The sequence below is a fragment of the Alternaria metachromatica genome (genome assembly GCF_023757995.1).
Source record: "Alternaria metachromatica strain BMP 0045 chromosome Unknown scaffold_33, whole genome shotgun sequence".
NCBI lineage: Eukaryota > Fungi > Ascomycota > Dothideomycetes > Pleosporales > Pleosporaceae > Alternaria > Alternaria metachromatica.
Window position 1 is genome coordinate 348,841 of NW_026055524.1, and position 21,091 is coordinate 369,931.

At 53.3% G+C, this 21,091-nt stretch overlaps 7 protein-coding genes across 7 annotated transcripts; 4 read left to right on the forward strand and 3 right to left on the reverse strand.

Moving 5' to 3' along the window:
- Positions 1-13: 13 nt before the first annotated feature.
- Positions 14-609, reverse strand: CYT21 (Ribosomal protein S16, mitochondrial; the record flags this gene model as incomplete). The annotated part of the gene is made up of 2 exons (XM_049336451.1): positions 14-371; positions 533-609. The coding sequence occupies 2 exons, from the start codon at positions 607-609 to the stop codon at positions 14-16; spliced, it is 435 nt and encodes a 144-aa protein (XP_049184550.1).
- Positions 610-1,002: 393 nt separating this feature from the next.
- J4E83_009567 (uncharacterized protein) lies at positions 1,003-1,869 on the forward strand (the record flags this gene model as incomplete). Its single annotated transcript, XM_049336452.1, has 4 exons — positions 1,003-1,014; positions 1,069-1,177; positions 1,225-1,385; positions 1,441-1,869. 4 exons carry the CDS (start codon positions 1,003-1,005, stop codon positions 1,867-1,869), a joined length of 711 nt encoding a protein of 236 aa, XP_049184551.1.
- A 680-nt stretch (positions 1,870-2,549) lies between these two features.
- J4E83_009568 (uncharacterized protein) lies at positions 2,550-6,825 on the forward strand (the record flags this gene model as incomplete). Its single annotated transcript, XM_049336453.1, has 5 exons — positions 2,550-3,766; positions 3,819-4,099; positions 5,408-5,652; positions 5,701-6,183; positions 6,235-6,825. The coding sequence occupies 5 exons, from the start codon at positions 2,550-2,552 to the stop codon at positions 6,823-6,825; spliced, it is 2,817 nt and encodes a 938-aa protein (XP_049184552.1).
- Positions 6,826-7,257: 432 nt separating this feature from the next.
- On the forward strand, positions 7,258-8,453 carry J4E83_009569 (uncharacterized protein; the record flags this gene model as incomplete). Its single annotated transcript, XM_049336454.1, has 2 exons — positions 7,258-7,324; positions 7,384-8,453. 2 exons carry the CDS (start codon positions 7,258-7,260, stop codon positions 8,451-8,453), a joined length of 1,137 nt encoding a protein of 378 aa, XP_049184553.1.
- Positions 8,454-10,678: 2,225 nt separating this feature from the next.
- Positions 10,679-12,749, forward strand: J4E83_009570 (uncharacterized protein; the record flags this gene model as incomplete). Its single annotated transcript, XM_049336455.1, has 2 exons — positions 10,679-11,274; positions 11,324-12,749. The coding sequence occupies 2 exons, from the start codon at positions 10,679-10,681 to the stop codon at positions 12,747-12,749; spliced, it is 2,022 nt and encodes a 673-aa protein (XP_049184554.1).
- A 4,040-nt stretch (positions 12,750-16,789) lies between these two features.
- On the reverse strand, positions 16,790-17,812 carry J4E83_009571 (uncharacterized protein; the record flags this gene model as incomplete). The annotated part of the gene is made up of 1 exon (XM_049336456.1): positions 16,790-17,812. The coding sequence occupies one exon, from the start codon at positions 17,810-17,812 to the stop codon at positions 16,790-16,792; it is 1,023 nt and encodes a 340-aa protein (XP_049184555.1).
- A 683-nt stretch (positions 17,813-18,495) lies between these two features.
- Positions 18,496-20,119, reverse strand: J4E83_009572 (uncharacterized protein; the record flags this gene model as incomplete). The annotated part of the gene is made up of 4 exons (XM_049336457.1): positions 18,496-19,191; positions 19,242-19,529; positions 19,582-19,895; positions 19,951-20,119. 4 exons carry the CDS (start codon positions 20,117-20,119, stop codon positions 18,496-18,498), a joined length of 1,467 nt encoding a protein of 488 aa, XP_049184556.1.
- Between the last annotated feature and the right edge of the window lie 972 nt (positions 20,120-21,091).

Genomic DNA, 21,091 nt, shown 5'->3' on the forward strand with positions numbered 1-21,091 from the left:
CGCACCTAAGCACCTAAGTAGCAGAAGCCGTCTCCGCCGTCCCCCCCTCCAAATTCTCCACCACAACCCGCGACTCCCCTCCTCCTCCCTCACCCACTGGATTAATCAAACTCTTACTCGCACTCCCGCTCTTCACCACCATCCCCGCAATCTTACCCACCCTATACTGCGGCTCCAGTATCCCCACCATGGACAGCAACCGCCACGCGGTATCTGAGGGCTGGGCGCCGACACCGACCCAGTACCGCGCGCGCGACAGGTCCAGTTTGAGGTCTTTCCAGGGGCGGCCGTGGGTGTCGCCTGGACGCGGGGGTTGGGGCTTTGGGTCGTAGGTGCCGAGGACTTCTAGGGGGCGGGAGTTGCGCGCTGTGCTGTAGTTATTCATTAGCGAGTTGAACTTGACGGTTGGGTCGGAGCAATTAGTTTGGGGTGTTGGAAGGCGGAGTAGACATGTAGGCATGTAGGTATGTGTTGGTTGCAGTATTTGCGGACTCCCGAGATGGGGATTGCTGGCTGGAATTGGGAGACGTACCGGGCGTGTGCGACGACGATGTTGTAGAAGGGAGAGTGCTTCTTGCCGAAGCGGGCGAGTCGGATTCTTAAGACCATTGTGGGGTGTTGTGGTATGGGGATGTTGCTGCTGCGACGACTGCGCGAGTGGAGCGGGCGGTTGGTTGGTGGTTTGGGTATATCTTTTTGCTCCGAGGATCTGCCGAGATGCGTGGGCACGTGCGAGATGTAGTGTACTTTGGGCTGGTGACTGAGATGTGTAGAACACTGTTTTTGGTGGACAAATAAAATGTATTCTCCGGGCTGATCTCCGGCTCGAGCAGGAATTAAGGTTGAAGAAGTTGTGGTGGTGTGCGTTCGCCGTTGCGCTCATCATCATCCTTGCCCAGGTGAGCAGTGATGTAATGGCAACACCATGTTGCTCACGAATACATGGTGTGACAACCATCTCTGCTTCTACATCTCTCACTCTTTTGAACTGAAGACTACACGATGGCTCTTCGAGTGAGTAGCCTTCGCAAATATCTGTCTCCGTGATGACTACTAATCTCATTCCAGACTCTCTCCGCCAAAAGCGCAGCTGCGCTTGACCAAGAACTCATGTCCTCGGGTGCATTCTCCATTGATCAGTTGATGGAACTCGCAGGCCTTTCTGTTTCCCAAGCAGGTACGTTGTCACTAAATCTGATCGAATCCGTCAAGCTGATCATTTAGTCTTCAAACTACAACCCCTCAGCAAAGGCAAGCGCATCCTCGTAGCATGTGGCCCTGGCAACAACGGCGGTGATGGACTAGTCGCAGCCCGTCATCTCTTCCACTACGGCTACCAACCTACAATCTACTACCCAAAGCAGAGCAAGAATGAGCTCTACCAGGTATGTACTCCGCCAAGTACCGGAGGAACATCTATCTGACCTTCGGCCTCCACAGCGCCTCAAGAAACAACTCGAAGACCTCAAAGTACCATTCACAGAAGACTTCCCATCCGCACTCCAGCAAACCGACCACATCGTCGACGCAATCTTCGGCTTCAGTTTCTCCGGCGAAGTGCGCGAGCCTTTCCCCAAAGTCATCGAGGCTCTAGCATCTACTTCCGTCCCTGTTCTCGCTGTCGATGCGCCATCATCGTGGGATATCGAGGACGGGCCTCGGGATTCTGGACCTGGCAAGGGCTTTATGCCACCAGCTCTCATCAGTTTGACTGCACCTAAGCCGCTGGTCAAGAAGTTCACTGGGAGGCATTTCCTTGGTGGGAGGTTTCTGAGCCCGGAGATGGCGGATAAGTATAATCTTGATGTTCCGAAGTATGAGGGCTTGGATCAGGTGGTTGAGGTGCCGGTTGAGAGTGAGAAGCTGTAAATAGCACCCATGAACGCTTGTAGAATAGCTTTAATGATACAGTACGATGTTGTCTTGCGCAACATCGTATGTTTTGGTACCTGCTCGATGCGACACTAGCGTGGTTTCCCCGCAGAGCCGCGGTACGGCTAACAGCGGTCTTGAGATGTCATCCGAACCCCAGCTTCAACTGCGCTTCGGCAAACAACGAGTTCAATTTCTTTTGGAGCGGAAGCCCGGCTACTTCTTGCCTCTCTCTTGTCTGCTTTCTTTTGGGCAGTATAATTGAGCTGTAACTTACCAACACGTCTCTCAATCCATCACGCCTTCTAAATCGCGTCGTGAATACGCGCACCACAGCAACTTCCCCCGCATACGCACAGAGGGCTACCTGAACTGCTGCAGCGTTGCAAGCGCTCACTTTTCCAACTAAAATGGTTCCAAGAGCGCCCTCAAGAGAGGCTTTGACCTTGCTTAAGCATTCCGTGCGACCCTCAGTAGTTGTTCGATCGCAAGCACAACGCTGCCTCCTCTCGTCTACATCGCGTCCTACGATACCATCGCACGCCCAATCTCAGATTACCCCACAAACTGTTCGAAATACCGCAACCTTTACCCATTCCCATCATGCCGAAGCCGTTTCTGTGATCCCCACGAACGTCGACACGAGCAATGCGGACTTCAAAGAGAACAAGCGCCAGATGGACGAGGCAACCGAGAACCTTGTCAACCTGCACACGAAGATCGCACAAGGTGGACCTCAGAAAGCTCGGGACAAGCACATACAGCGAGGCAAGATGTTGGTCAGAGACAGGATATCTGCACTCATTGACCCGGGCACGCCATTCCTCGAACTGAGTCAGATGGCAGGTTACAATATGTACGGAGAGGATGATGTGCCTGCAGGTGGTATCGTCACTGGCATTGGCACAGTCAACGGTGTACAATGCATGGTTGTCGCCAATGACGCTACAGTCAAGGGCGGCACATACTACCCCGTCACAGTGAAGAAGCATCTGCGAGCCCAGACAATCGCTCAAGAAAACCGGTTACCCTGCATCTACCTCGTCGACTCTGGAGGTGCGAACCTGCCCAACCAAGCAGATGTGTTTCCGGATGTCAACCACTTTGGCCGCATCTTCTACAACCAAGCACGCATGTCGGGCATGGGCATCCCGCAGATCAGTGTTGTCATGGGACCGTGTACGGCAGGTGGTGCTTATGTGCCTAGCATGAGCGACGAGAATATCATCGTGGAGAACCAGGGTCATATTTTCCTCGCTGGCCCACCGCTCGTCAAGGCAGCGACTGGCGAGGTGGTCTCAGCGGAAGATCTGGGTGGAGGCAAGCTTCACAGTGAGGTCTCTGGTGTTACAGACTACCTCGCAGTTGACGACGCACACGCACTTGTCCTTGCGCGGAGGAGCGTCGGAAACTTGAACTGGCACCGCAACCAGACTGTTACCGCGCAGCCTACTTTCCAGGAGCCTCTCTACGACCCCCAGGAGCTTTCAGGCATCGTCGGCACCAATCTACGCCGTCAAATCCCCATTCACGAGATCATCGCACGCATCGTCGACGGATCTTCTTTCGACGAATTCAAGCCACTGTACGGTTCTACTCTAGTGACTGGTTTCGCGAAGATATACGGTCACCCCGTGGGTATCGTAGCCAACAACGGCATTCTCTTCAGCGAGAGCTCGCTCAAGGGCGCGCACTTTGTCCAGCTATGCGGCAAGCGACACATCCCCCTCATCTTCCTCCAAAACATCTCAGGATTCATGGTCGGCCAAGACGCCGAGAAGGGCGGCATTGCGAAGAACGGCGCAAAGCTCGTGACAGCCGTGAGCTGTGTAGACGTACCTAAGTTCACAGTCGTCGTCGGATCTAGTGCTGGCGCTGGAAACTACGGCATGTGGTAAGTCCCCTTCTAGTCCCACCTCGACACAACATAGCTAACACAAGCACAGCGGCCGCGCGTACTCCCCCCGACTTATGTTCACCTGGCCCAACGCAAAGACGTCGGTCATGGGCGCAGAACAGCTCTCGTCCGTCATGGAAGCCGTAGGCAAGAAAGTGGATCCCGCGCTAAAGGCACGGATCGAGCACGAGAGTGAGGCCACCTTCGGGTCGGCAAGGTTATGGGACGATGGTATCATACCGCCGGAACATACACGGAGGGTCCTTGGCATGGGCCTGCAGATGGCGTGCGGTGGGCAGAACAAGGGCGTAGAGAAGGAGAGCACTTGGGGTGTGTTTAGGATGTAAACGCAAAAAAGGCTTCGTAAGAGCACGCGTGCGATACGCGCGTCTCCTTGTTGCTGGCTGGAAAGCATGATATTCGCGACCTTGACCAAGAATCTTTGGTGTTCCATTTTTTTCTTGCCTTGCTTGCTTGCCTTGCTTGCCTTAGGGCCTAGCCTAACTTCCTCTGTACTAAGAATAGGGTCCATGACCGCCAATTTCCGGCATCCCCACACATTTGCACGGGGAGTGGCTTGGCAGAGGTCTTGGCAGAGAGCCGTCAAGACAGCTGGGCAGGCGGGTTCGGCCTCAAGCACGCCTGTAAGCTTGCTTGGAAACGCTTGTGTGAGACCGACGTTAACGTAGTGCGAAGATCAGGTTCATTCACTCAGGCATAGATGCGCCGCAGTGGTTCGGGAGTTCACGCGCGTGAGAAACGAAACGGAACAAAACAAACGGTGAAGTCAGGCCAAACAGCGCAAAGTCAGGCGCCTGCGCCACAAACATTCCCTGCAGGTGGGGCGCAGGCATGCGGAATCCGTTCCAGAGGTTTCAACGCGGATACCGGGTCTTGCGGCTGCGTTGCGCAAGATACACGCAGACAGCGGAATGTGTTCACTGTTTCGATACTGTTTGTATTCAGTTAGTGGTGGTAAGTGGTGGTATGTGGCGCCGTTCGCACCGGCGCTTGCGCTGTGAATTACAACTTGACCTGCCTTTCCTCGGCTTAGAGGGAACGCCAGCTGCATGATGATTAGATGCAGGCGGCGAATACGACCATGGGATTGCCAGGGTAGCCTATGGGGGCACAGGCCCGTGTTAATCCATCAAAGTTACCTTCTCAGTGCCGCCATTCCGCTGCCCGCTATTGCCTCGACGATCGCTCCCGCCTCTCTTTGTCACGTCCGTCATCAAACGCTGGACGCCTGTTTACCACTACCACCCGCACTCACACTCGCTTTTCTGTCGCCGTTCCTCCGCTGCCACAACCTTCTCCGGTACCTGCCTCCTACTCCCTGGTCAACCTCACCACGCTGCTTGTTTGCTTGATCTTGCTTGATCTCGCTCCCTCCCCACTTGGTCTCACGCACTTGCGGGGTAGCCATTCGTTAGCATTGTTTTAGGCGCAAAGCACATGTCGAGATGAGGTTGTTCAGCCCTGCGCGAGCGCTAGCGGCGCTCTCTCTGCTGTCGACAGATGTTGTGCGACCCTTCACCCAGGCCATCGTGCTCGACCCCAATTCAGAGAGTAGGATGCCCGTCGCCGTCGCATACATGCTGTGCGCTTATACAGTCTGCTAACCTCACCTTACAGCCTCTATCAACGATGTCTCCTCCCAGGTCGCCAAACAGCTCGTCGCGCAATATGCGACTATCGACGATAAGGGCATCCATGTACTCGGTGGTTACCCGGGTATCCTCTACGAACCCTACTACTGGTGGCAGGCGGGTGCCATGTTCGGTACCCTCCTCGATTACTGGCACTACACCGGCGACGATCAGTACAATGAGATGGTCCGCGAGGGACTGATACACCAATTTGGTGAGCATCAAGACCTGGTATGTATCTCTATGCGCTATCGCAAGGTCTGTCGCTAAGCTTTGTAGATGCCCTCCAACCAGTCCAAGAACGAAGGAAACGATGATCAAGTTTTCTGGGCCTTCTCCATGATCGCCGCCGCCGAATACAAACTCAAAGATCCTCCCTCAGACCAGCCCGGTTGGCTCGCCATGACGCAGTCCGTCTTCAACCAATTCGTCGGCCGCTACCAGAAGGAGGTGTCTGATGGCACTTGCGGTGGTGGCATGCGCTGGCAGATCTATCCGTGGCTTAATGGGTGGACGTATAAAAACACCGCATCCAACGGAGGACTTTTCCATCTCGGCGCGCGATTGGCCATGTACACAAAGAACGACACATATGCCAAGTGGGCGGAGAAGGCATTCGACTGGATGGCGAATAGTCCTATTCTGCCTGGCGACGGCCAAGTCTACGACGGAACCAGTATCAGCACGAACCCTCCTTGCAGCGACGCCGATCAAACGCCCTGGACCTACAACTACGGAATCATGATTGCGGGAGCAGCATACGTAAGACGAATGTTACTACACCACAGATTCAATTACTAACCCTGTTCGCAGATGTACAACTACACCAATGGCGCTGACAAGTGGCGCAACGAACTCACCAAATTCATCAACAAAGTCGCCATCTTCTTCCCAGAAGACAAAGGCGGCGTCATGGTCGAGATCTGTGAAGCAAACATTGTTTGCGACGCGGACCAAGAATCCTTCAAAGCGTACCTCGCCCGCTGGCTCGGCATCACCATGCAAATGGCCCCCGAATTCACGCCCCAGATCATGCCCAAGCTGCAAAAGTCCGCCGTTGCCGCTGCGCAAACATGCGAGGGTCCGTCTGACCACGGCGGTGGCAACCACCAGTGCGGTATGAGTTGGTGGAAGCAAGGTTGGGACAACATCAAGGGTGTGGGACCGCAGATGACGGCGCTCAACGTTATCAGTGTGTTGAATGCGCAGAGGGTGCCTCCGCCATACTCACGCGATACCGGTGGTACTTCCGAGGGTAACCCTGGGCTAGGCTCTGGAAACGACGCCGACCGATTACCCAAGTTCCAATCCGAAATTACCACTGGGGATAAAGCGGGCGCGGCGATCCTCACTATCCTCATATTCGCTTTGTTCGTTGGTGGGTCGGTCTGGATATTGATGTAATGAGTGAGATGGTCAAGAAGGCATGGAAGATGATGGTGGTGGTGCTTTTTGGTTAATACCCCCCATTGATTAGATGCATGCTGGAATGCAAGTATGATGGGATGACAACTGAGCTTCTTCACATGATGAAGGCTTTTTCATGGCGTTTTTTTTAATCCAGGGCGAATGGATCGGATCGGATGGGCTGGGATGGATTGCGAGATTCGTGTGTATATTTGCTATCTTGATGAAATGAAATATGAATGAGTACATTTATCGTTTACGAAGATTGCTTTGTGACAGGCGGTTTGGATCTCGCATATGTTGAGTATGTGAGATGAGGCTGCTGAGAACATCGCATGACTACTAGTTGTTTGTTGCGCACATAATGTATATAGTCTTGGAACCATATGAATCAACTAGCGACAGAGCACACAGATCGACACCTATTCGATGCCTCTACACGCGGAGAGTCCTGATGGCGAAGAGACCGCCGGCCAGCGAAAGGACCATTTTGAAGGTAAGATAGCGATCCAGCAGCTACAGCCCCCGTACAACTAACTCGACCCGTAAACCTAGCCATGCGAAACCGCGTTCCACGCTACCTATTCCGCGCCTTCGACGAATCCAGCGGCGGCGGCCGCGAATTCTCCATCATCAACGCAACCGAGATCATACCCCGAGGCTACATGAACGGCCGGCAAGTCACCGGGTTTTACGAAAAACAGGAGAAAGAACTGCATGCCATGGTGCAAGCCCACTTCTCCGCCGACGAAGACGTCCTAACTGAGTTTAGCTCGTGGGCTGCTTCTCTCCACACAGTTCTTTGCTATGCGCATACTTGTTCTCTGGAGTATGGAGATGTCCATGTTGCTGTGATTGATCGCGAGAAGCTGGATGGTGAGGTGAGAATTTGGTGGGTCCCGCATCTTTTGGATCCGGGTGAGTATCATGGCGAGCATGAATATTTGGCGCATGGATGTATTCGGGGAAAGGGATATATGGCGGTGCCTTTTAAGGACCTGACGGTTAATGAGCTTTGCACTGCTATCTTCCCTGAACCCACGGGTTGGGAGGATGGGGATCTCAGCTTCGGCGACGGACTGAGAGACAAGATGTTTGGGGAAAAGTTGGTCGGATACTATGACTATCAGACTGAACGTATCAAGCAAATAGGCAAGTTGTTTGGAGACCTTGCTTTGCCAGTTATGCTCGCGTTGTTGACTCTGAGGCCGCGATACCTTGCTCGAGCTTCCGTACTGGTCAATAATGCGGAAACGGCGCATTCGGATTTCATGGACTGGCTGTTTACTTCGCTGGACATCCAACCCCTTGAATTCGTTCCCGAAGAGGAAGATTGGTGTCGGCCAGGGGGAGTTTACACACGCCATGAAGGCGACTGGAAGGCTTATCCGGATGTTGAACAGTGTATCAAATTGCTGAGTATGATTGGCGAGCGGCAGTCTCAACGAAGCGCAGAAGAGGAGAAAGGGGGCGGAAGTGATATCAAGGGGGAGAGCGGTGTTGGCGACGGAAGCATGCAAGATCAGTTGACAGAGTCTGAGTTGCAGGATCTGGACGAGGAAGATTCGGATGAAGAGATGTTAAGCGAGAAAGAGATGGACGATGAATCGATTGAAGATGATTAAAGGAAGAAGCGCAGACAAATCGAAGATGAAAGCCGGCTTTAAATCGCGTGTGTCGAAGCGATCAAAGTCATCTCCTCTAGCTCTCTGGCTAGAAATGTTGGTCAAGCACATACACCTCATGGTGGGATAAATGCTTCTCGGATTACATGAGTGTAATTGCGACTATTGACTGTTAAGTGCGCGAATGTGTCCCCTTGGTACATATGTTGTGGAGGAGCAGTTGATGCTGGGAGGCACTGGGCGTCACTTCCAACAGGGAGACGCGCTACTCCGGCTTCGGCTACCTCAGGGGAGCGCCGCTGCCCAGGTGCTTCCCCCAAACACCGCCACCTTCCAGGCTGCCATCGTCACTCACATTCACTCGCCACGATCCAAGTGCTGCAAGCAACCGTCAATGATCAAATCGCGCATCATGTGTTAATGCAAAGAACGCCTTACCAGCCAACTCTCTGTTTGTGGCTGAGCAAAGATGTAACATTCTGCGATAGGCGGGAGCGCGCAGCCCAGCCGCAGTCCGCCCCAACATTCACCACCTTCGAAGACGTCGTTTCCTACCCATCCGCTTGGTGGATGCCGAGGCTCTGCAATGCGCCGTGTGGATACGCAACACGAGGCCGGTCAAAGCTATCGTGAGATAGTGATTCTTCATAAGAAACGGGCGCCGCGAAGCTGTGGCTTCCATTTTCACTTTCAACTTCGTAGACGCTGATCAGCTGTTTGTAGCACACGGCATACAGCATGCGACAATTCTCTGATAACTCACATTTAGGCAGCCATGATCAGAAGGCAAGTAGGCAGAAAGATCGGGATAAAGCGAGGGGTCTTTCAGCTCGACTTGACCCTCGGCAGAGTATACCGCATTGTTTATGGGAGTATTGTGACCTCACCGCAAGACTCAACGCTTTCTTTGGAGGGTTGCAATAGGTTGATCCTTCGAATCACATCAACTTTGCTACCTTCCAGTCGGTAGTTCCACGAGCGAGCGTGCCTGACCTTGGCAGGCACAGCCCCACCTGCTCCCATCGCATTGATTCTTCTAACGTCTAGACTTGGGTGACAGGGCTGCCGAACACTACCAGGATGCAGCAGACCTCTCATATGTGAGTTAAGTCACAGCCTCAGCCCCAAAAATACCGCTACGCCGCAACGACCCCACACCGCCATATTGGAGATTTCGTCACCTGGTAATCCATCGCATGCCGCCTATCTGTCGTTGGACATGCCCGTCTTCACCCTCACTGTCAAGTGCCAATGACGTACTTGCGATACCATATCGCGAAGAACTATTCGTGGGAAGACGACCCTTGGGCCCAGCTTACCAATTACTAGCCTACCGCGAGCGTTCAAGCAAGGGTACTTGATCCTTCTACGCAATCGCTCTTCCGTCGGCCGTCCCCGATACCGATACTGAGGAGTGATGCGGCCCGAGGCTTAGCATAGGGGGCCAATTGCTCCCGTCTATCCGATATGCGCTACGACCTTACGAAAAGCAACTATCCGTCGCAGGCCCTGGGAGTCCGTATGTGGATGTTGTTAACATACCAATGATTTCCTCTACCACACACACAACCCATCTCTAGTGCTTTGCATGCACAGATCAGGGGTTTTCTATGGGCGCCACCACTTGAACGCGTGGCGCTGTGGGCGGAACCTCTGTTCCTGCAGCTATGAAATATGACTCTTACTTGGGTATTTAACTCTCGGCGCATCATCCTTTCTTTGAGTTCATCCACCGTCTTCGACTTTTCGAGATGACACCCAAGAAACAACCACCCCGCTTTCCCCAGAAACGAGCAAGATCCGAGGCTCGGCATGAGGATGTTGATCGTTCGCGAAAGGTAACTCGCCGCTCGACAGCTTCCGCCCAGGTCAATACCATCCCTCGATCTCCACCTCATACCCCACCACCCGTTGGACGAGAAGAGGTCTCTATCCGACACTCTATACCGCTATCAATATGCAGCGCTCCAATCGATCCAGAATCTCCACTCAGGAAGACGCCAAGCACTCCTCAGTCCCTTGTGAAACGCGTATCCCATGTCGACGACCCTACGATTGAACGCGAGATCACCCGTCCGATCCCGCCTATCGTCCTTTCCAAACACGCATGGGCGCCACGCCATGCTGTTAAAATCAACAGGCACAGCTTCAACACAACCACCAACAGTCCATCTGCCTCATCAAAAGGTACCAGATGGGTGGAAGTCTTGGGTCAAGTGAGCAGGATGTACCATTACAAACGAATCCCTGACGATCAAGTTCGTCTTCTACTCGTCAAGCCAGGCACCTTCGACGAGCAAATCAACGCGTCATTGCTGGTCGTTAGCGATGATCACCTCGGAAGCGAAGATTACCCGTACTCGGCCCTATCCTACAACTGGGGCAATAGCGCAGACGACAGTACTATTGTCATCCAGGATGATCCAGCCTCGTCTCCCGTGAAGTCCATCAGGAAAGCAGTGGATGTACTCCGAGCGGCCGTGCAAGACAAGTTGATCAAGGTCAAACCAAACCTCTACGAAGCTCTCAGACATCTGCGAAAAGAGAACGAGACTATCGCGCTTTGGGTGGACGCATTGTGCATCAATCAATCTGACACCAAAGAAAAGGAAGAGCAAGTACTAAAGATGGCGCACATCTACCGTAAAGCCTACAATGTGAATGTATGGCTTGGCTCCGACAATCCTGATGATCTTGTCTCCAACAGGGCTATGGCTTTTATCCCCAAGGTCATCGATCCGGAGAATCACTTAGCTCTTCTCACTGGCGATGCTTATATTGAAGATTGGGCAAGCTTGTACGAGCTTCTCAAGTGGAGCTGGTAAGTGCATTATCGTTCGACATGGCTTTTCTCCGCTCATCTCCCATAGGTTCTCAAGGCGCTGGGTCATACAAGAGCTGGCATTTGCACAATCCGCTTCAGTTCACTGTGGCAAGCATGTGCAGGACTGGAGCGACTTCCAAACTGCCATCGCTATCTTCCACCGACACTTCGATGGTCTGAAAGCCCGGCTTATGGTGTATTACGAGTCCTCTCTGGCTAAGCGCAGTCACTTGAACGATGACTCAACCCTAGAGATTGAGCACCTCGGTGCCAAGCTGTTGGTGGATATGACATCCACATTGTTTCGCAAGCGACCCGACGGCACCCTGGAATCTACCAAAGGATTGGAGAGCTTGGTATGCTCCTTGTCCGGCTTCGATACTTCCGATCCACGCGATACAATCAATGCCTTTCGAAGTATATCCAAAGAGGTGACTAGATATAACCCGCGTGCCGCAGGACAGCATAGGCCACCGCCTGTTCCAAACTACAGTAACGATCTCTTTGAGATATATCGCGACTTTGTTAAATGGGTTGTCGAGACCTCGGGGTCCATCGACATAATCTGTCGCCACTGGGCATTAAAAGAACGCCATGAACTAACTCCAACAACCCCTCGACTGGTTCAACTACCTTCCTGGATCCTTTTCGTGGAAGACTCTGCCTGGGGAAAGGGCGAAGATCTGTTTCGCGGTCGAAAGGCTGGCGACAGCTTTGTCGGGTTACCTGGTAGTAACAACTACAACGCTTGCGGTAGGCAAGGCAAGCAAGCCCGTGTCAAGTTCCCCCGGAGTCCTGTCCATCGTGCCTCGGCCCCACCTTCCCAAGTCATACACGATATGTCGATGTCCGTGAGAGGTGTCATGATAGGAACAGTCTCTTTCCGCACAGACCCGTTTCCCGATGGTGTTATCACCAAAGATTGTTTGGAAGGACTGGGATGGGTCTTCGACAAGGACGCCATAGAAATCACCGAGGTTCCAGCCAAGCTATGGCAAACTCTGGTGGCAGACCGCGATCCGCAGGGCAACCCACCTCCTCATTGGTACAAGAAAGCATGTCAACATTGCCTTACCTATCAGACGAATAATGGACACATCAACATCAACACCGTTCTACGACGGAACCTTCGAGGCGGCCCCAATGACATCGTGTATGACTACCTTTGTCGCGTCCGTGCTGTCACCTGGAACCGATCCTTCCTCAGAGGCAACCCCATTTGTAGTGCCACCACCAATACTTGCGACTTCGAGCATGACGAACTCGTTGGCTTTGGGCCACCTAGGACTGAAAAGGGAGATGTGATTGCTATTCTGTATGGCTGCAGCGTCCCCGTCATCCTCCGACCAACTCAAAATGGCTCTGGTGAACATCTTGGGTACCTATTCGTCGGCGAAGCTTACATCTACGGTAAAATGGACGACGAAGCTTTTGGTGTCCACTGCGAAGAAAAGAACTTCAAGCTGCTCTGATGCGAGTGGCAGTCATGAGAATACGTCCCCTCTCGACCTCACTTCCCCTTCTTTCGATAAGCACTCGAGCCCGGCGCCGGCTGCTGGATTCATCCGCCTTCCTTTTTTTCTCGCTGATTTTCACTTCGTACCTGCGCTTGGCCAGTACCCCCTCTTCTTTTTTCCACGATACCCTCACGCTACGACGTCACGACATTATATACCCCGCCCGAGTTTGACCGCTCGGCCCTCTTCTTTCTCCCGATACCGTGGCCTTTGCTATGACATCATGTACACCACCGGTACGATTCGCTACGTTTCCTAGGGGGATAAAATAGAGTATCTTTCGGATTTCCTTTCTTGTATAGACCATAATATACTACCATTGTACCATTGTCCGCTCTCGATGTCAAACAGATCCCGGGTCTCTTTACTCGTAATCAGACAATTAGCTTTTGTGGAGCTTCCTAGCTACCGACTGTCCCAGTCTTGAGTCCATGTCTAATTCGAGCGCGGTGTATACCGGCGCATCTACCCTTGTTCGTCCCCGCGACGCTCACTCAGTAGTAGTCGATCATCTCGGTCGGCCGGCCCAGGATAAAGCACTTCATGCTCTTGATATCCCGCTTCGTCCAACCTGAAAGTGTCGATTTACCGCCTTCGCCCCAGCGTACGGCCATGTCGGTATCGCCGAAGAGAGCCTCGCAGCGCGGAGTTCTACAGTTACCCTTGTGAGCATGCGCTAAGTTCAGAGAGAAGGGAGAAGGGAGAAGGAGAGAATGAATGAACATACCGATACAATTGACAGCAGCCCATGTGGGTCACGGCGCGAACTGAGCTTATCTCTCTGGAGCTGAGGCGCATGTGTTAGCACAAGCTTCATATCTCAAGATAACATAATCTATACGCACTAATCACTGCTGATGTCGCGACACTCGTCCACCATGACGTCGAAGTAACGGCAGGCTCCTTTGAAGTTGGCCACGTTACAGACTTGGATCTAGAGGAAAACCTGTCAGTACCTGGCCCTTGTAGTTCGGACGGAAGCGACGTACAGTCATATGCTTCCACAAATTGTCGGACGCTTCGGCTGGCAAGGCAGCGATGTCTTGGATGCAAAAGATCAGTAGTATGAGCATGCTGAGCATCATGGCAGTAGCGGGAATGCGCATGGCGGGTGGCGTCTCCGATGCTGTGTTTGAGGAAGTCTACACTGAGTGACGTGGATGAGGGTCAAAGGGAAATTGGTAGGGGCGGAAGGCAGCAAGAGCGCGGTGTCTGAACAGCGATGTTGTGCTTTCCGTTCGACGTGACTTCCGCTTCGCCCATGCCGACTTCCCTAGACGACCCTCCGCAGTTTCCCTAAACGGCCCTCCGCACTTTCCCCGCAAGCAATGCGCAGCGCTGATAGGCGGTATGCGTCAAAGCGTCAAAGCGTGACGTACTCCCGATGTATGATCTCTACAGCGAGCCACTCCGAACGCTGTATAGTGCCAGATTCAAGACGAAACTATTTCCCTAACTCCGTCATCAGAAATATCGTCTCTTTCCTCATCGGCTTTATGACACCGTTGATACTTATGGTCTTTTCGGAGAACTCGATATCCAGCCAGTGAGTCTCGAACTTCGAAATGTTTGTCTTGATAACGAGGACGTTGCGAACGCCCCGTTCTCGATGAAAAGACGCACGTTTCCGTGCGTCATCTAAAGATCAATATCGAATTGCAGACTTAGGTCGCACGTAAGCAGACACGTGCCTTTGCTGTCGAAGCATGAAATGAAGGGACTGTGTGCGACGGATCTGTCTTTCTAGTTGAGATGCTTGCTAAGTTTTCCAGAATTAAACCAACGACAGTAGTCCATGAAGTAACGACCATTTGCTCTGAAGCCGTCTTCGAGATGAAGATAAGTAAACAACCCATCGTGGTGGACCCGGTAGAGTTTCCGAGGCTGTCGCTGTACAGGATACATTTCCTGCATATGGTTGGGAAGACCATGGAACCTGTCCTCCATTCTCTCTGTCTTCCAGAAGTTGTTGCTCAAGTAGGCGATGGTCGTGCTCTTGGATGTGCGGGGTGCGCTGTCTGTCATGCTCATTCGGCCCGTCCATCTCAGAGCATCTCGAGTGCACTAGTAAGCAGACACTAGACCGCTTGCGGACAGCTTAGCGTAGGCAACCATCCTTTGTAGCAAGAACGCCATCGCGAGGTACCCCCAATGACGACTCACTTTCGACGACGCCACTTCGTTCCAAATTACCATCCGGCTGTTATTCGCTCAACATGCAGGTGCGCACTTCCAGGACCCGAACCAGTATCGTACCCAAGGGCCCGTGGACCACACCCTTGAACTGGGACCTATGCGCGACCCGTCACGGCGAGATACGTGTACCTTTTCGACATCATGTTCGTCAGGGAGAGGAAACGATGCATTCCTCACTTAAAACTTTCGAACACTTCTCACGTCTGCCGTTGGAGCTTCAGCACCATATGCTGTCGTTTTGCGACAACGCAACGCTCTTCCAGCTCATGCGTGCGTCACCTGTAACACAGAAAGAAGCAGCAAAGCTTTTCTGGTCTGATCCCACGGTACAGTATCGCATACAGGGCTCTTGGGTACTTTCTGGCGGATATTCGGGCCTCACACATGCCGCTCTCGAAGCTCACAAGTACATGCAGTACATCATCGTTGAGCTGTTGAACTCGAAAACGACCCTTCATAGTGACTGGGTGGATCTCACACCGCATTACATCAAGTTACTAGATGAGGAAGAAGCGAGGCTCTACGCGGAACACCAGATAGCTGCGTTCTGGAGGACACTGCGCGTATGGTTTCCCTCTCTTATAAGCGTCGAGTTTAGCACAAACCTTATTCTCGAACCCGAAGAAGAGCCTCTGGAGGCGCAGACTCAGCTGGCAGAAGGATGCCCGAATGGGGTCCACGTACACGCATCGAATTTCCATCTTAATCCCATTAATCCCAATCGTCCCAGGTCGAGAAAGCTTTGGCGAGCGATCAAATCTACCGATGAACGAGTATCTTGGGAGCTGACCGAGCCCTTACAATCAATCCAAGTTGTAATCCCACCAATTCAGGAACGATCTGGACCTGTGGGTAAATGGTGGCGTTGGCTTCACGACAAGATGGAACCCTGCACATATATGGTTAACGCCCGGAAGCTACTCTTGATCCAGGCTACCGAAGCATACTATCAACATACTCTCAAATCACCATGTGTATGCCCAATCGCCAATTGTGGTCTTCAATTCGAAGAACCAGGTCAATGGACATTGCACTACGTATCAACCGACGGACAACTACATGGAAGTGCTGAACTACGTCCACCTCCATGCAAGATGCTTCGGGAAGCGTTTGCAGAGCATGACACGCGTCTAGAGCGCATGCGGAAGAGACACAAAGAGCGGCTGGCCGAGATGCGCGCCGAGTGGGGTGACGAGGGAAGTGAACAGCGCATGCACGTCACAGAGCAGTTCCTACAGCAGTTGCGCGACGATCCATTGTGCTCAGTTAGAAAGGAACCAGAGAAGAGTCGTTTTTGGACGCAATATAAGAGCATGATGAACTCCAAAGACCGTTCCATGGTACTGCGATGACGCAGAGCGAAACGAGCCACACACAACTTCCGCAACATCGACGACCTAGACGAAGAGATATTTCCAAAAATGAGAGAAAATGCACATATAATATACTGTCCAAAGACCGTTGAAACTTGAGTTGATAACCAAACTACAACCTTTTGTATCTACGGAACAATCGCGCGGGCAAACAAGACGAAAATAACACAATTTTCCAGCTTCTTCTTCACCTCCTGGGGTCCTCCAGGACGAAACCTACGGGAGAGATATTGGCAGTATGATCAGAGGAATTGTTACATCGCGGACGCTTTCCCGAAACGAAGATGCAGGAGCGCAGTCACATGATTGGCTCTTCATGATACATCCCTCCTTCGACCGCGGTCTGCCTCATTCTACTGTTGGGTGGCCAGATCGCTGCTACAGCCTTCCTCTTCGTCTCGTCGAGACTTCCATACCCACACCTAGTCACTCCCCCTTCCCAACCACCAAATTCCTCCTCAGCGCCTCCAACTCCCCATCCCCAAGCCCACAGTACTCCCTCATATACCGTTCCGCGCCCCCAAACCGCTCATCTAGCATCTCCAAACTCGCCAGCATACTCTCCTTCCTCGACCCCACCATGCGCAACGCAGCTTGCCTGCCCTTCTCCAGAATCTCAGGCGGAAAGTCCGACGTATCAGAACCCTCGCTATCCCGTCCTTGGATGAGCTGTGCCATCTCTTCTTTCGATAAAGGTCTTCCGATTGATTGCGCAAGCATGTACTTCCTAAACCCGGGACTCGTCAACAAGCGCTCCACAATCTCGTCCCGCGCTGGGCGGAGGCCGAGTTCGGTGAGTTGGTATTCCTCGGCGATCTGCTCGCGCGGTACGCCGAGGAAATCGAAGAGGAGGCCGAAGAAGATTCCTGTTCGGTCTTTGCCGGCTGTGCAGTGGATTAGTGCGCCGAGTTTCTGTCCTTCTTTCCCCTCGCCATCACTACTCAGGCTGGCCAGATACCGGAAGATAGTACCATATGCCTTCCCTCCATCCCCCAAAATACTAGCGTAAGCCTCGACAAACCCCTTAACATCCTCATCCATGTAATTCGCATACCGCTCCGCCAACCTCTCAGGACTATAGTCTTCATCTGAGAACACGGGTGTCCACGTGCGTTTCACACCTGCTTCCTCCATGGCTTGGATCCAGCCTGGTCTGAAATCTTGCTTGCCGGATGCATCATCTCCAACAATACCAGCCCAGCCCTTTTCTACTTCGGGTAAGCTGCGGAGGTCGAAGACGTGGGCTACGCCGATGTCGCGGACGGCGGTCCAGCCGGCGGTGTCGAGCTTCGCCACTTCGGCGCTGCGGAAGAGGATACCGGGGCGCAGGGTGGCGCCGGAGGTGGTGGTGAGGGAGTGGGTGGCTAGGCGTAGGTTGTTGATGTTGGGGATGTGGGTGTAGAAGGGTGGGGAGGGGAGGGTGGGGTTAGGGTTGTCTGGGGATGGCATGGTGGTGTGGTGGTGGCGTAGCGGTGATTTGGCAGTAATGTGGATATGTATGTAGCGAATTGCTGATGGTATTCTGATGTTTCCAAACTGGACTTCGTAGGGGTTATATGGAGGTCGACGGATTATTCGGTATAAACGGCAGGTATTGTGAACGGTTCCAGTCCAGGGATGTGAAGTGTGATATGTCAACGGCACAGCTGCTAATGCAAGGGGGAGCCTTCACAACACGTGTTCGGTTTGACTTTTGGTTGGTACCTAGGTAGTCAGACCAACGTTCGCGATATGTAAACATCAGCCCCACCATGCCACTCACACTAGCCATGTGCCGAGGTGTAGAGCGGGATGACTGCACATGCCCTGGTGGTAACCACGCCGCGTAATCAAGCATCGTCCGTACTTCACGCCCATAGCCCACATCTTCGTCGAACAGCTTCAAGAAAACAATCTAACTTCGATTTCTGGGGGTATACATATGATCATCAACCAAAAGACGGGACCACACATCTCACCAAGCCAAAATGGTGGTATATTCCCTCGAAACCTATACACCCGTTTCCACAAAAAGATGGAAAAGAAACGAAAAGAACCCAGGACTATATAGTCTATGACGCCACAGACGCCCGCGAGACTTTTCGTAACGCACTCGAAAATATCAAGAACTGTGTGGCCGTAGCCACAAAAGCCTACGAAGGCTTATCACAACCAATGCGACCGAGCAGCTCCTTGCGATCGCCATGACCGGGAATACTAATCCCACTAGCGCGCGAGCTTTCCCTCTTTGCTTGTCGGCGCTGGCTGGCGCCGTTAAGACGCGCAAAGGTAAGGGCATCGACGCCGACTTCCTCTTCCTTTGGCGTCATAGAGCTCATTCCGCTCTCGCCGCAGGTAGTCGCCATGTTGAAGATGGTCTTGGTCTGTTCCTGCTCGACCTCCTCGTCCTCGCCCTCGTCATCTGAGCGCAGATCCTCAGCTGCGTTGCCCATGAGCACTTTGTAGACGATCTTCGCAATGGTAGCGAACCAGATGCAGCAGAAGACTTGGAGGGTGAGGAGGAGCGCGAGGAAGTAGTACCGAATTTGCGGGTTCCAGCAAATGGGTCCGTTGCGGTCGTTGTACGCCTTGAGCAGGTTGCCCCAGTGGTTGTTACCGCCATATGCTTCGAATTGTGAGGTGTTGGATGCGGGGACGAATGAGGTGTACTTCGAGGTGGAGTCGGCGAGGTAGCAGCCAGGTGCCATGTCGACTGGGGCGTATGCGTAGATGGACCAGCAGACCATCATGTAGAGAACGTGACGGGTAACGACCCAGGCGATGACGAAGAGACCGAAAGCGTAGTCGCAGGCATTCGAGTAGCCCATGTACTTGAGGAGTTTCGCAGTCTGTGATTGTCAGTTCCCATATACTCATTTGGCGAAGTAAGGCTGCTTACCGGCAGGATGATGTCGACAAAGTCCATGATGGTCAGAATGACGATTCCGACGCGCATGTGGAAGTAGCCGTAGGACAAGCACATCAGCGCGGTGGTGAAGATGTGGTGGGTGAACATCTGCGCGTAGTCCTTGCGCTTCTCCTCAATATTGACGACAAGAAGCTGCTGGACCCAGAAGCCCCATTGGACGAGGTAGTACCACTTGAAAAGGCCGTCTGCCTCACGGAAAGGCCAGCCTTCCCATATGCCGTGCAAATCTAGCCAGAACTCGGAGTGGTACATGATGTACTGTAGCCTTGTTAGCACTGCCATTCCATATATTCCGTGTTGTGCGACATACCATTCCCAGGGACCACGACGCGGTGTAGTAGACAATCAACCAGGCCTGCTCCTTGAACCTGTCCAGGCCCTTCTTTGTCCTGATGCCACCCAGCCTTGCCAGCGGGTCGAGCAGGTACTCCATGACTGCGACGCGTACACCAGTGAAGATGACGGTCCACAGTAGGACAAAGGGCAGATCGTCGGTGCCACAGCCGTACATGTCGGTGTCGGGGTTGTAGTACGACATGTGGAAGAACTTGTTGGTCCGGCTGCGGGCGCGGGGGAAGAATGTGTGGGTGAGGACGAGGAGGGTGAGGAGGTTGACGGAGATGCCTGTAGGAGTCAGTATTCGCATGTTCGGTATTCTCGAGAGTCTGCGAGAGCGTACCAATCTGGTGGTCGCAGATGAGCGTGCACAGCGAGGCCATGAGCCCCTCATCCTCGACCTTCTTTGTCTGCATCTTCCGCCTCTTGGACGCAGTCGGTAGCTTTGGCGCTTGCATGTCCGCTGTGTGCGTCTTTCCCAGCGCGCCGTTGGCGTTGTGTGTCGTGGCCATGGTGGCTGGTTGCAATATGCCCCAATGTGGGGAGAGCGAGAGTGATGGAGCGACGCTGTCGCGATACCCGCTGTCTCGAGGCGGTCCGATAGAGGAGCCAATGGCAGAGGAATGAATTCCAGAGAGTGCTTGCAGCCCGGCGACGGTCTCCGGAGTCGGTTGCCGGCGTGTAGTGCGGCGTGTGGGCTCGATGGGTCGAGGTGATTGACGCTCAACAGTCACGTCTTAGCGAACGGATTGGGGTGCGTGTCTCAGCAACCAACAGCCATTGAGCAGCGAAACGGCAAAAAGAATGGGCGCTGACTGTCGTCGATGCGTAGGCGAGGTTTCGGCGGGGGAGAGCACGATGCGCCCGGGCAGAGTCGAGTCGAGGGAGCGGTGTGGTGGTCCCAAGCAAAGATATTCAGGGTTTAGAGATGGATGGGGCAAGCGCGGATCAACAATCTCCTGAGCGGGCCACGCGAATTGCACCTTTGCCTGCGTGCCAGCTGCGAGTCTGGGTGAAGGATGGCACAGGCGTGTCCAATTGCTCTCCCTGTATTTCTGGACAGGTGTCGCGGGAGCTAGCAGTATTCGCTGTAGCAAGAGCTGTGTCTGGAGCGCGCTACGAATCTGCCCACTTCAAAAATGGGGCCTCGCCTAACCCGACTGCAGCATGCGCCTAAGGGTGTAACGCGAACAAAGGCTGGCAGTGTTGCATCGCGCGAAAGGAGGTGGCAAGCCTGTATGAAAGCTCAATATCTTCCCCATCTGCCCCTAACACGGCCCTGCACCCGTTATCGTCGAGTTCCTGCGAGGGTCGGTTTGCCAAGACATCCGCCGACGAAGCTTGGTGCTCCGAAAATCAAGGGTCCGGGCGTTTCACTCTCCCGACCTATCAACGCGCCCACGCTCCCTGCAGCCCCATAGTGCTACCCCGCCATGGCCTGACTGATATGCATGCATAGCTATTGGATCAGAATGGCGCGTCGA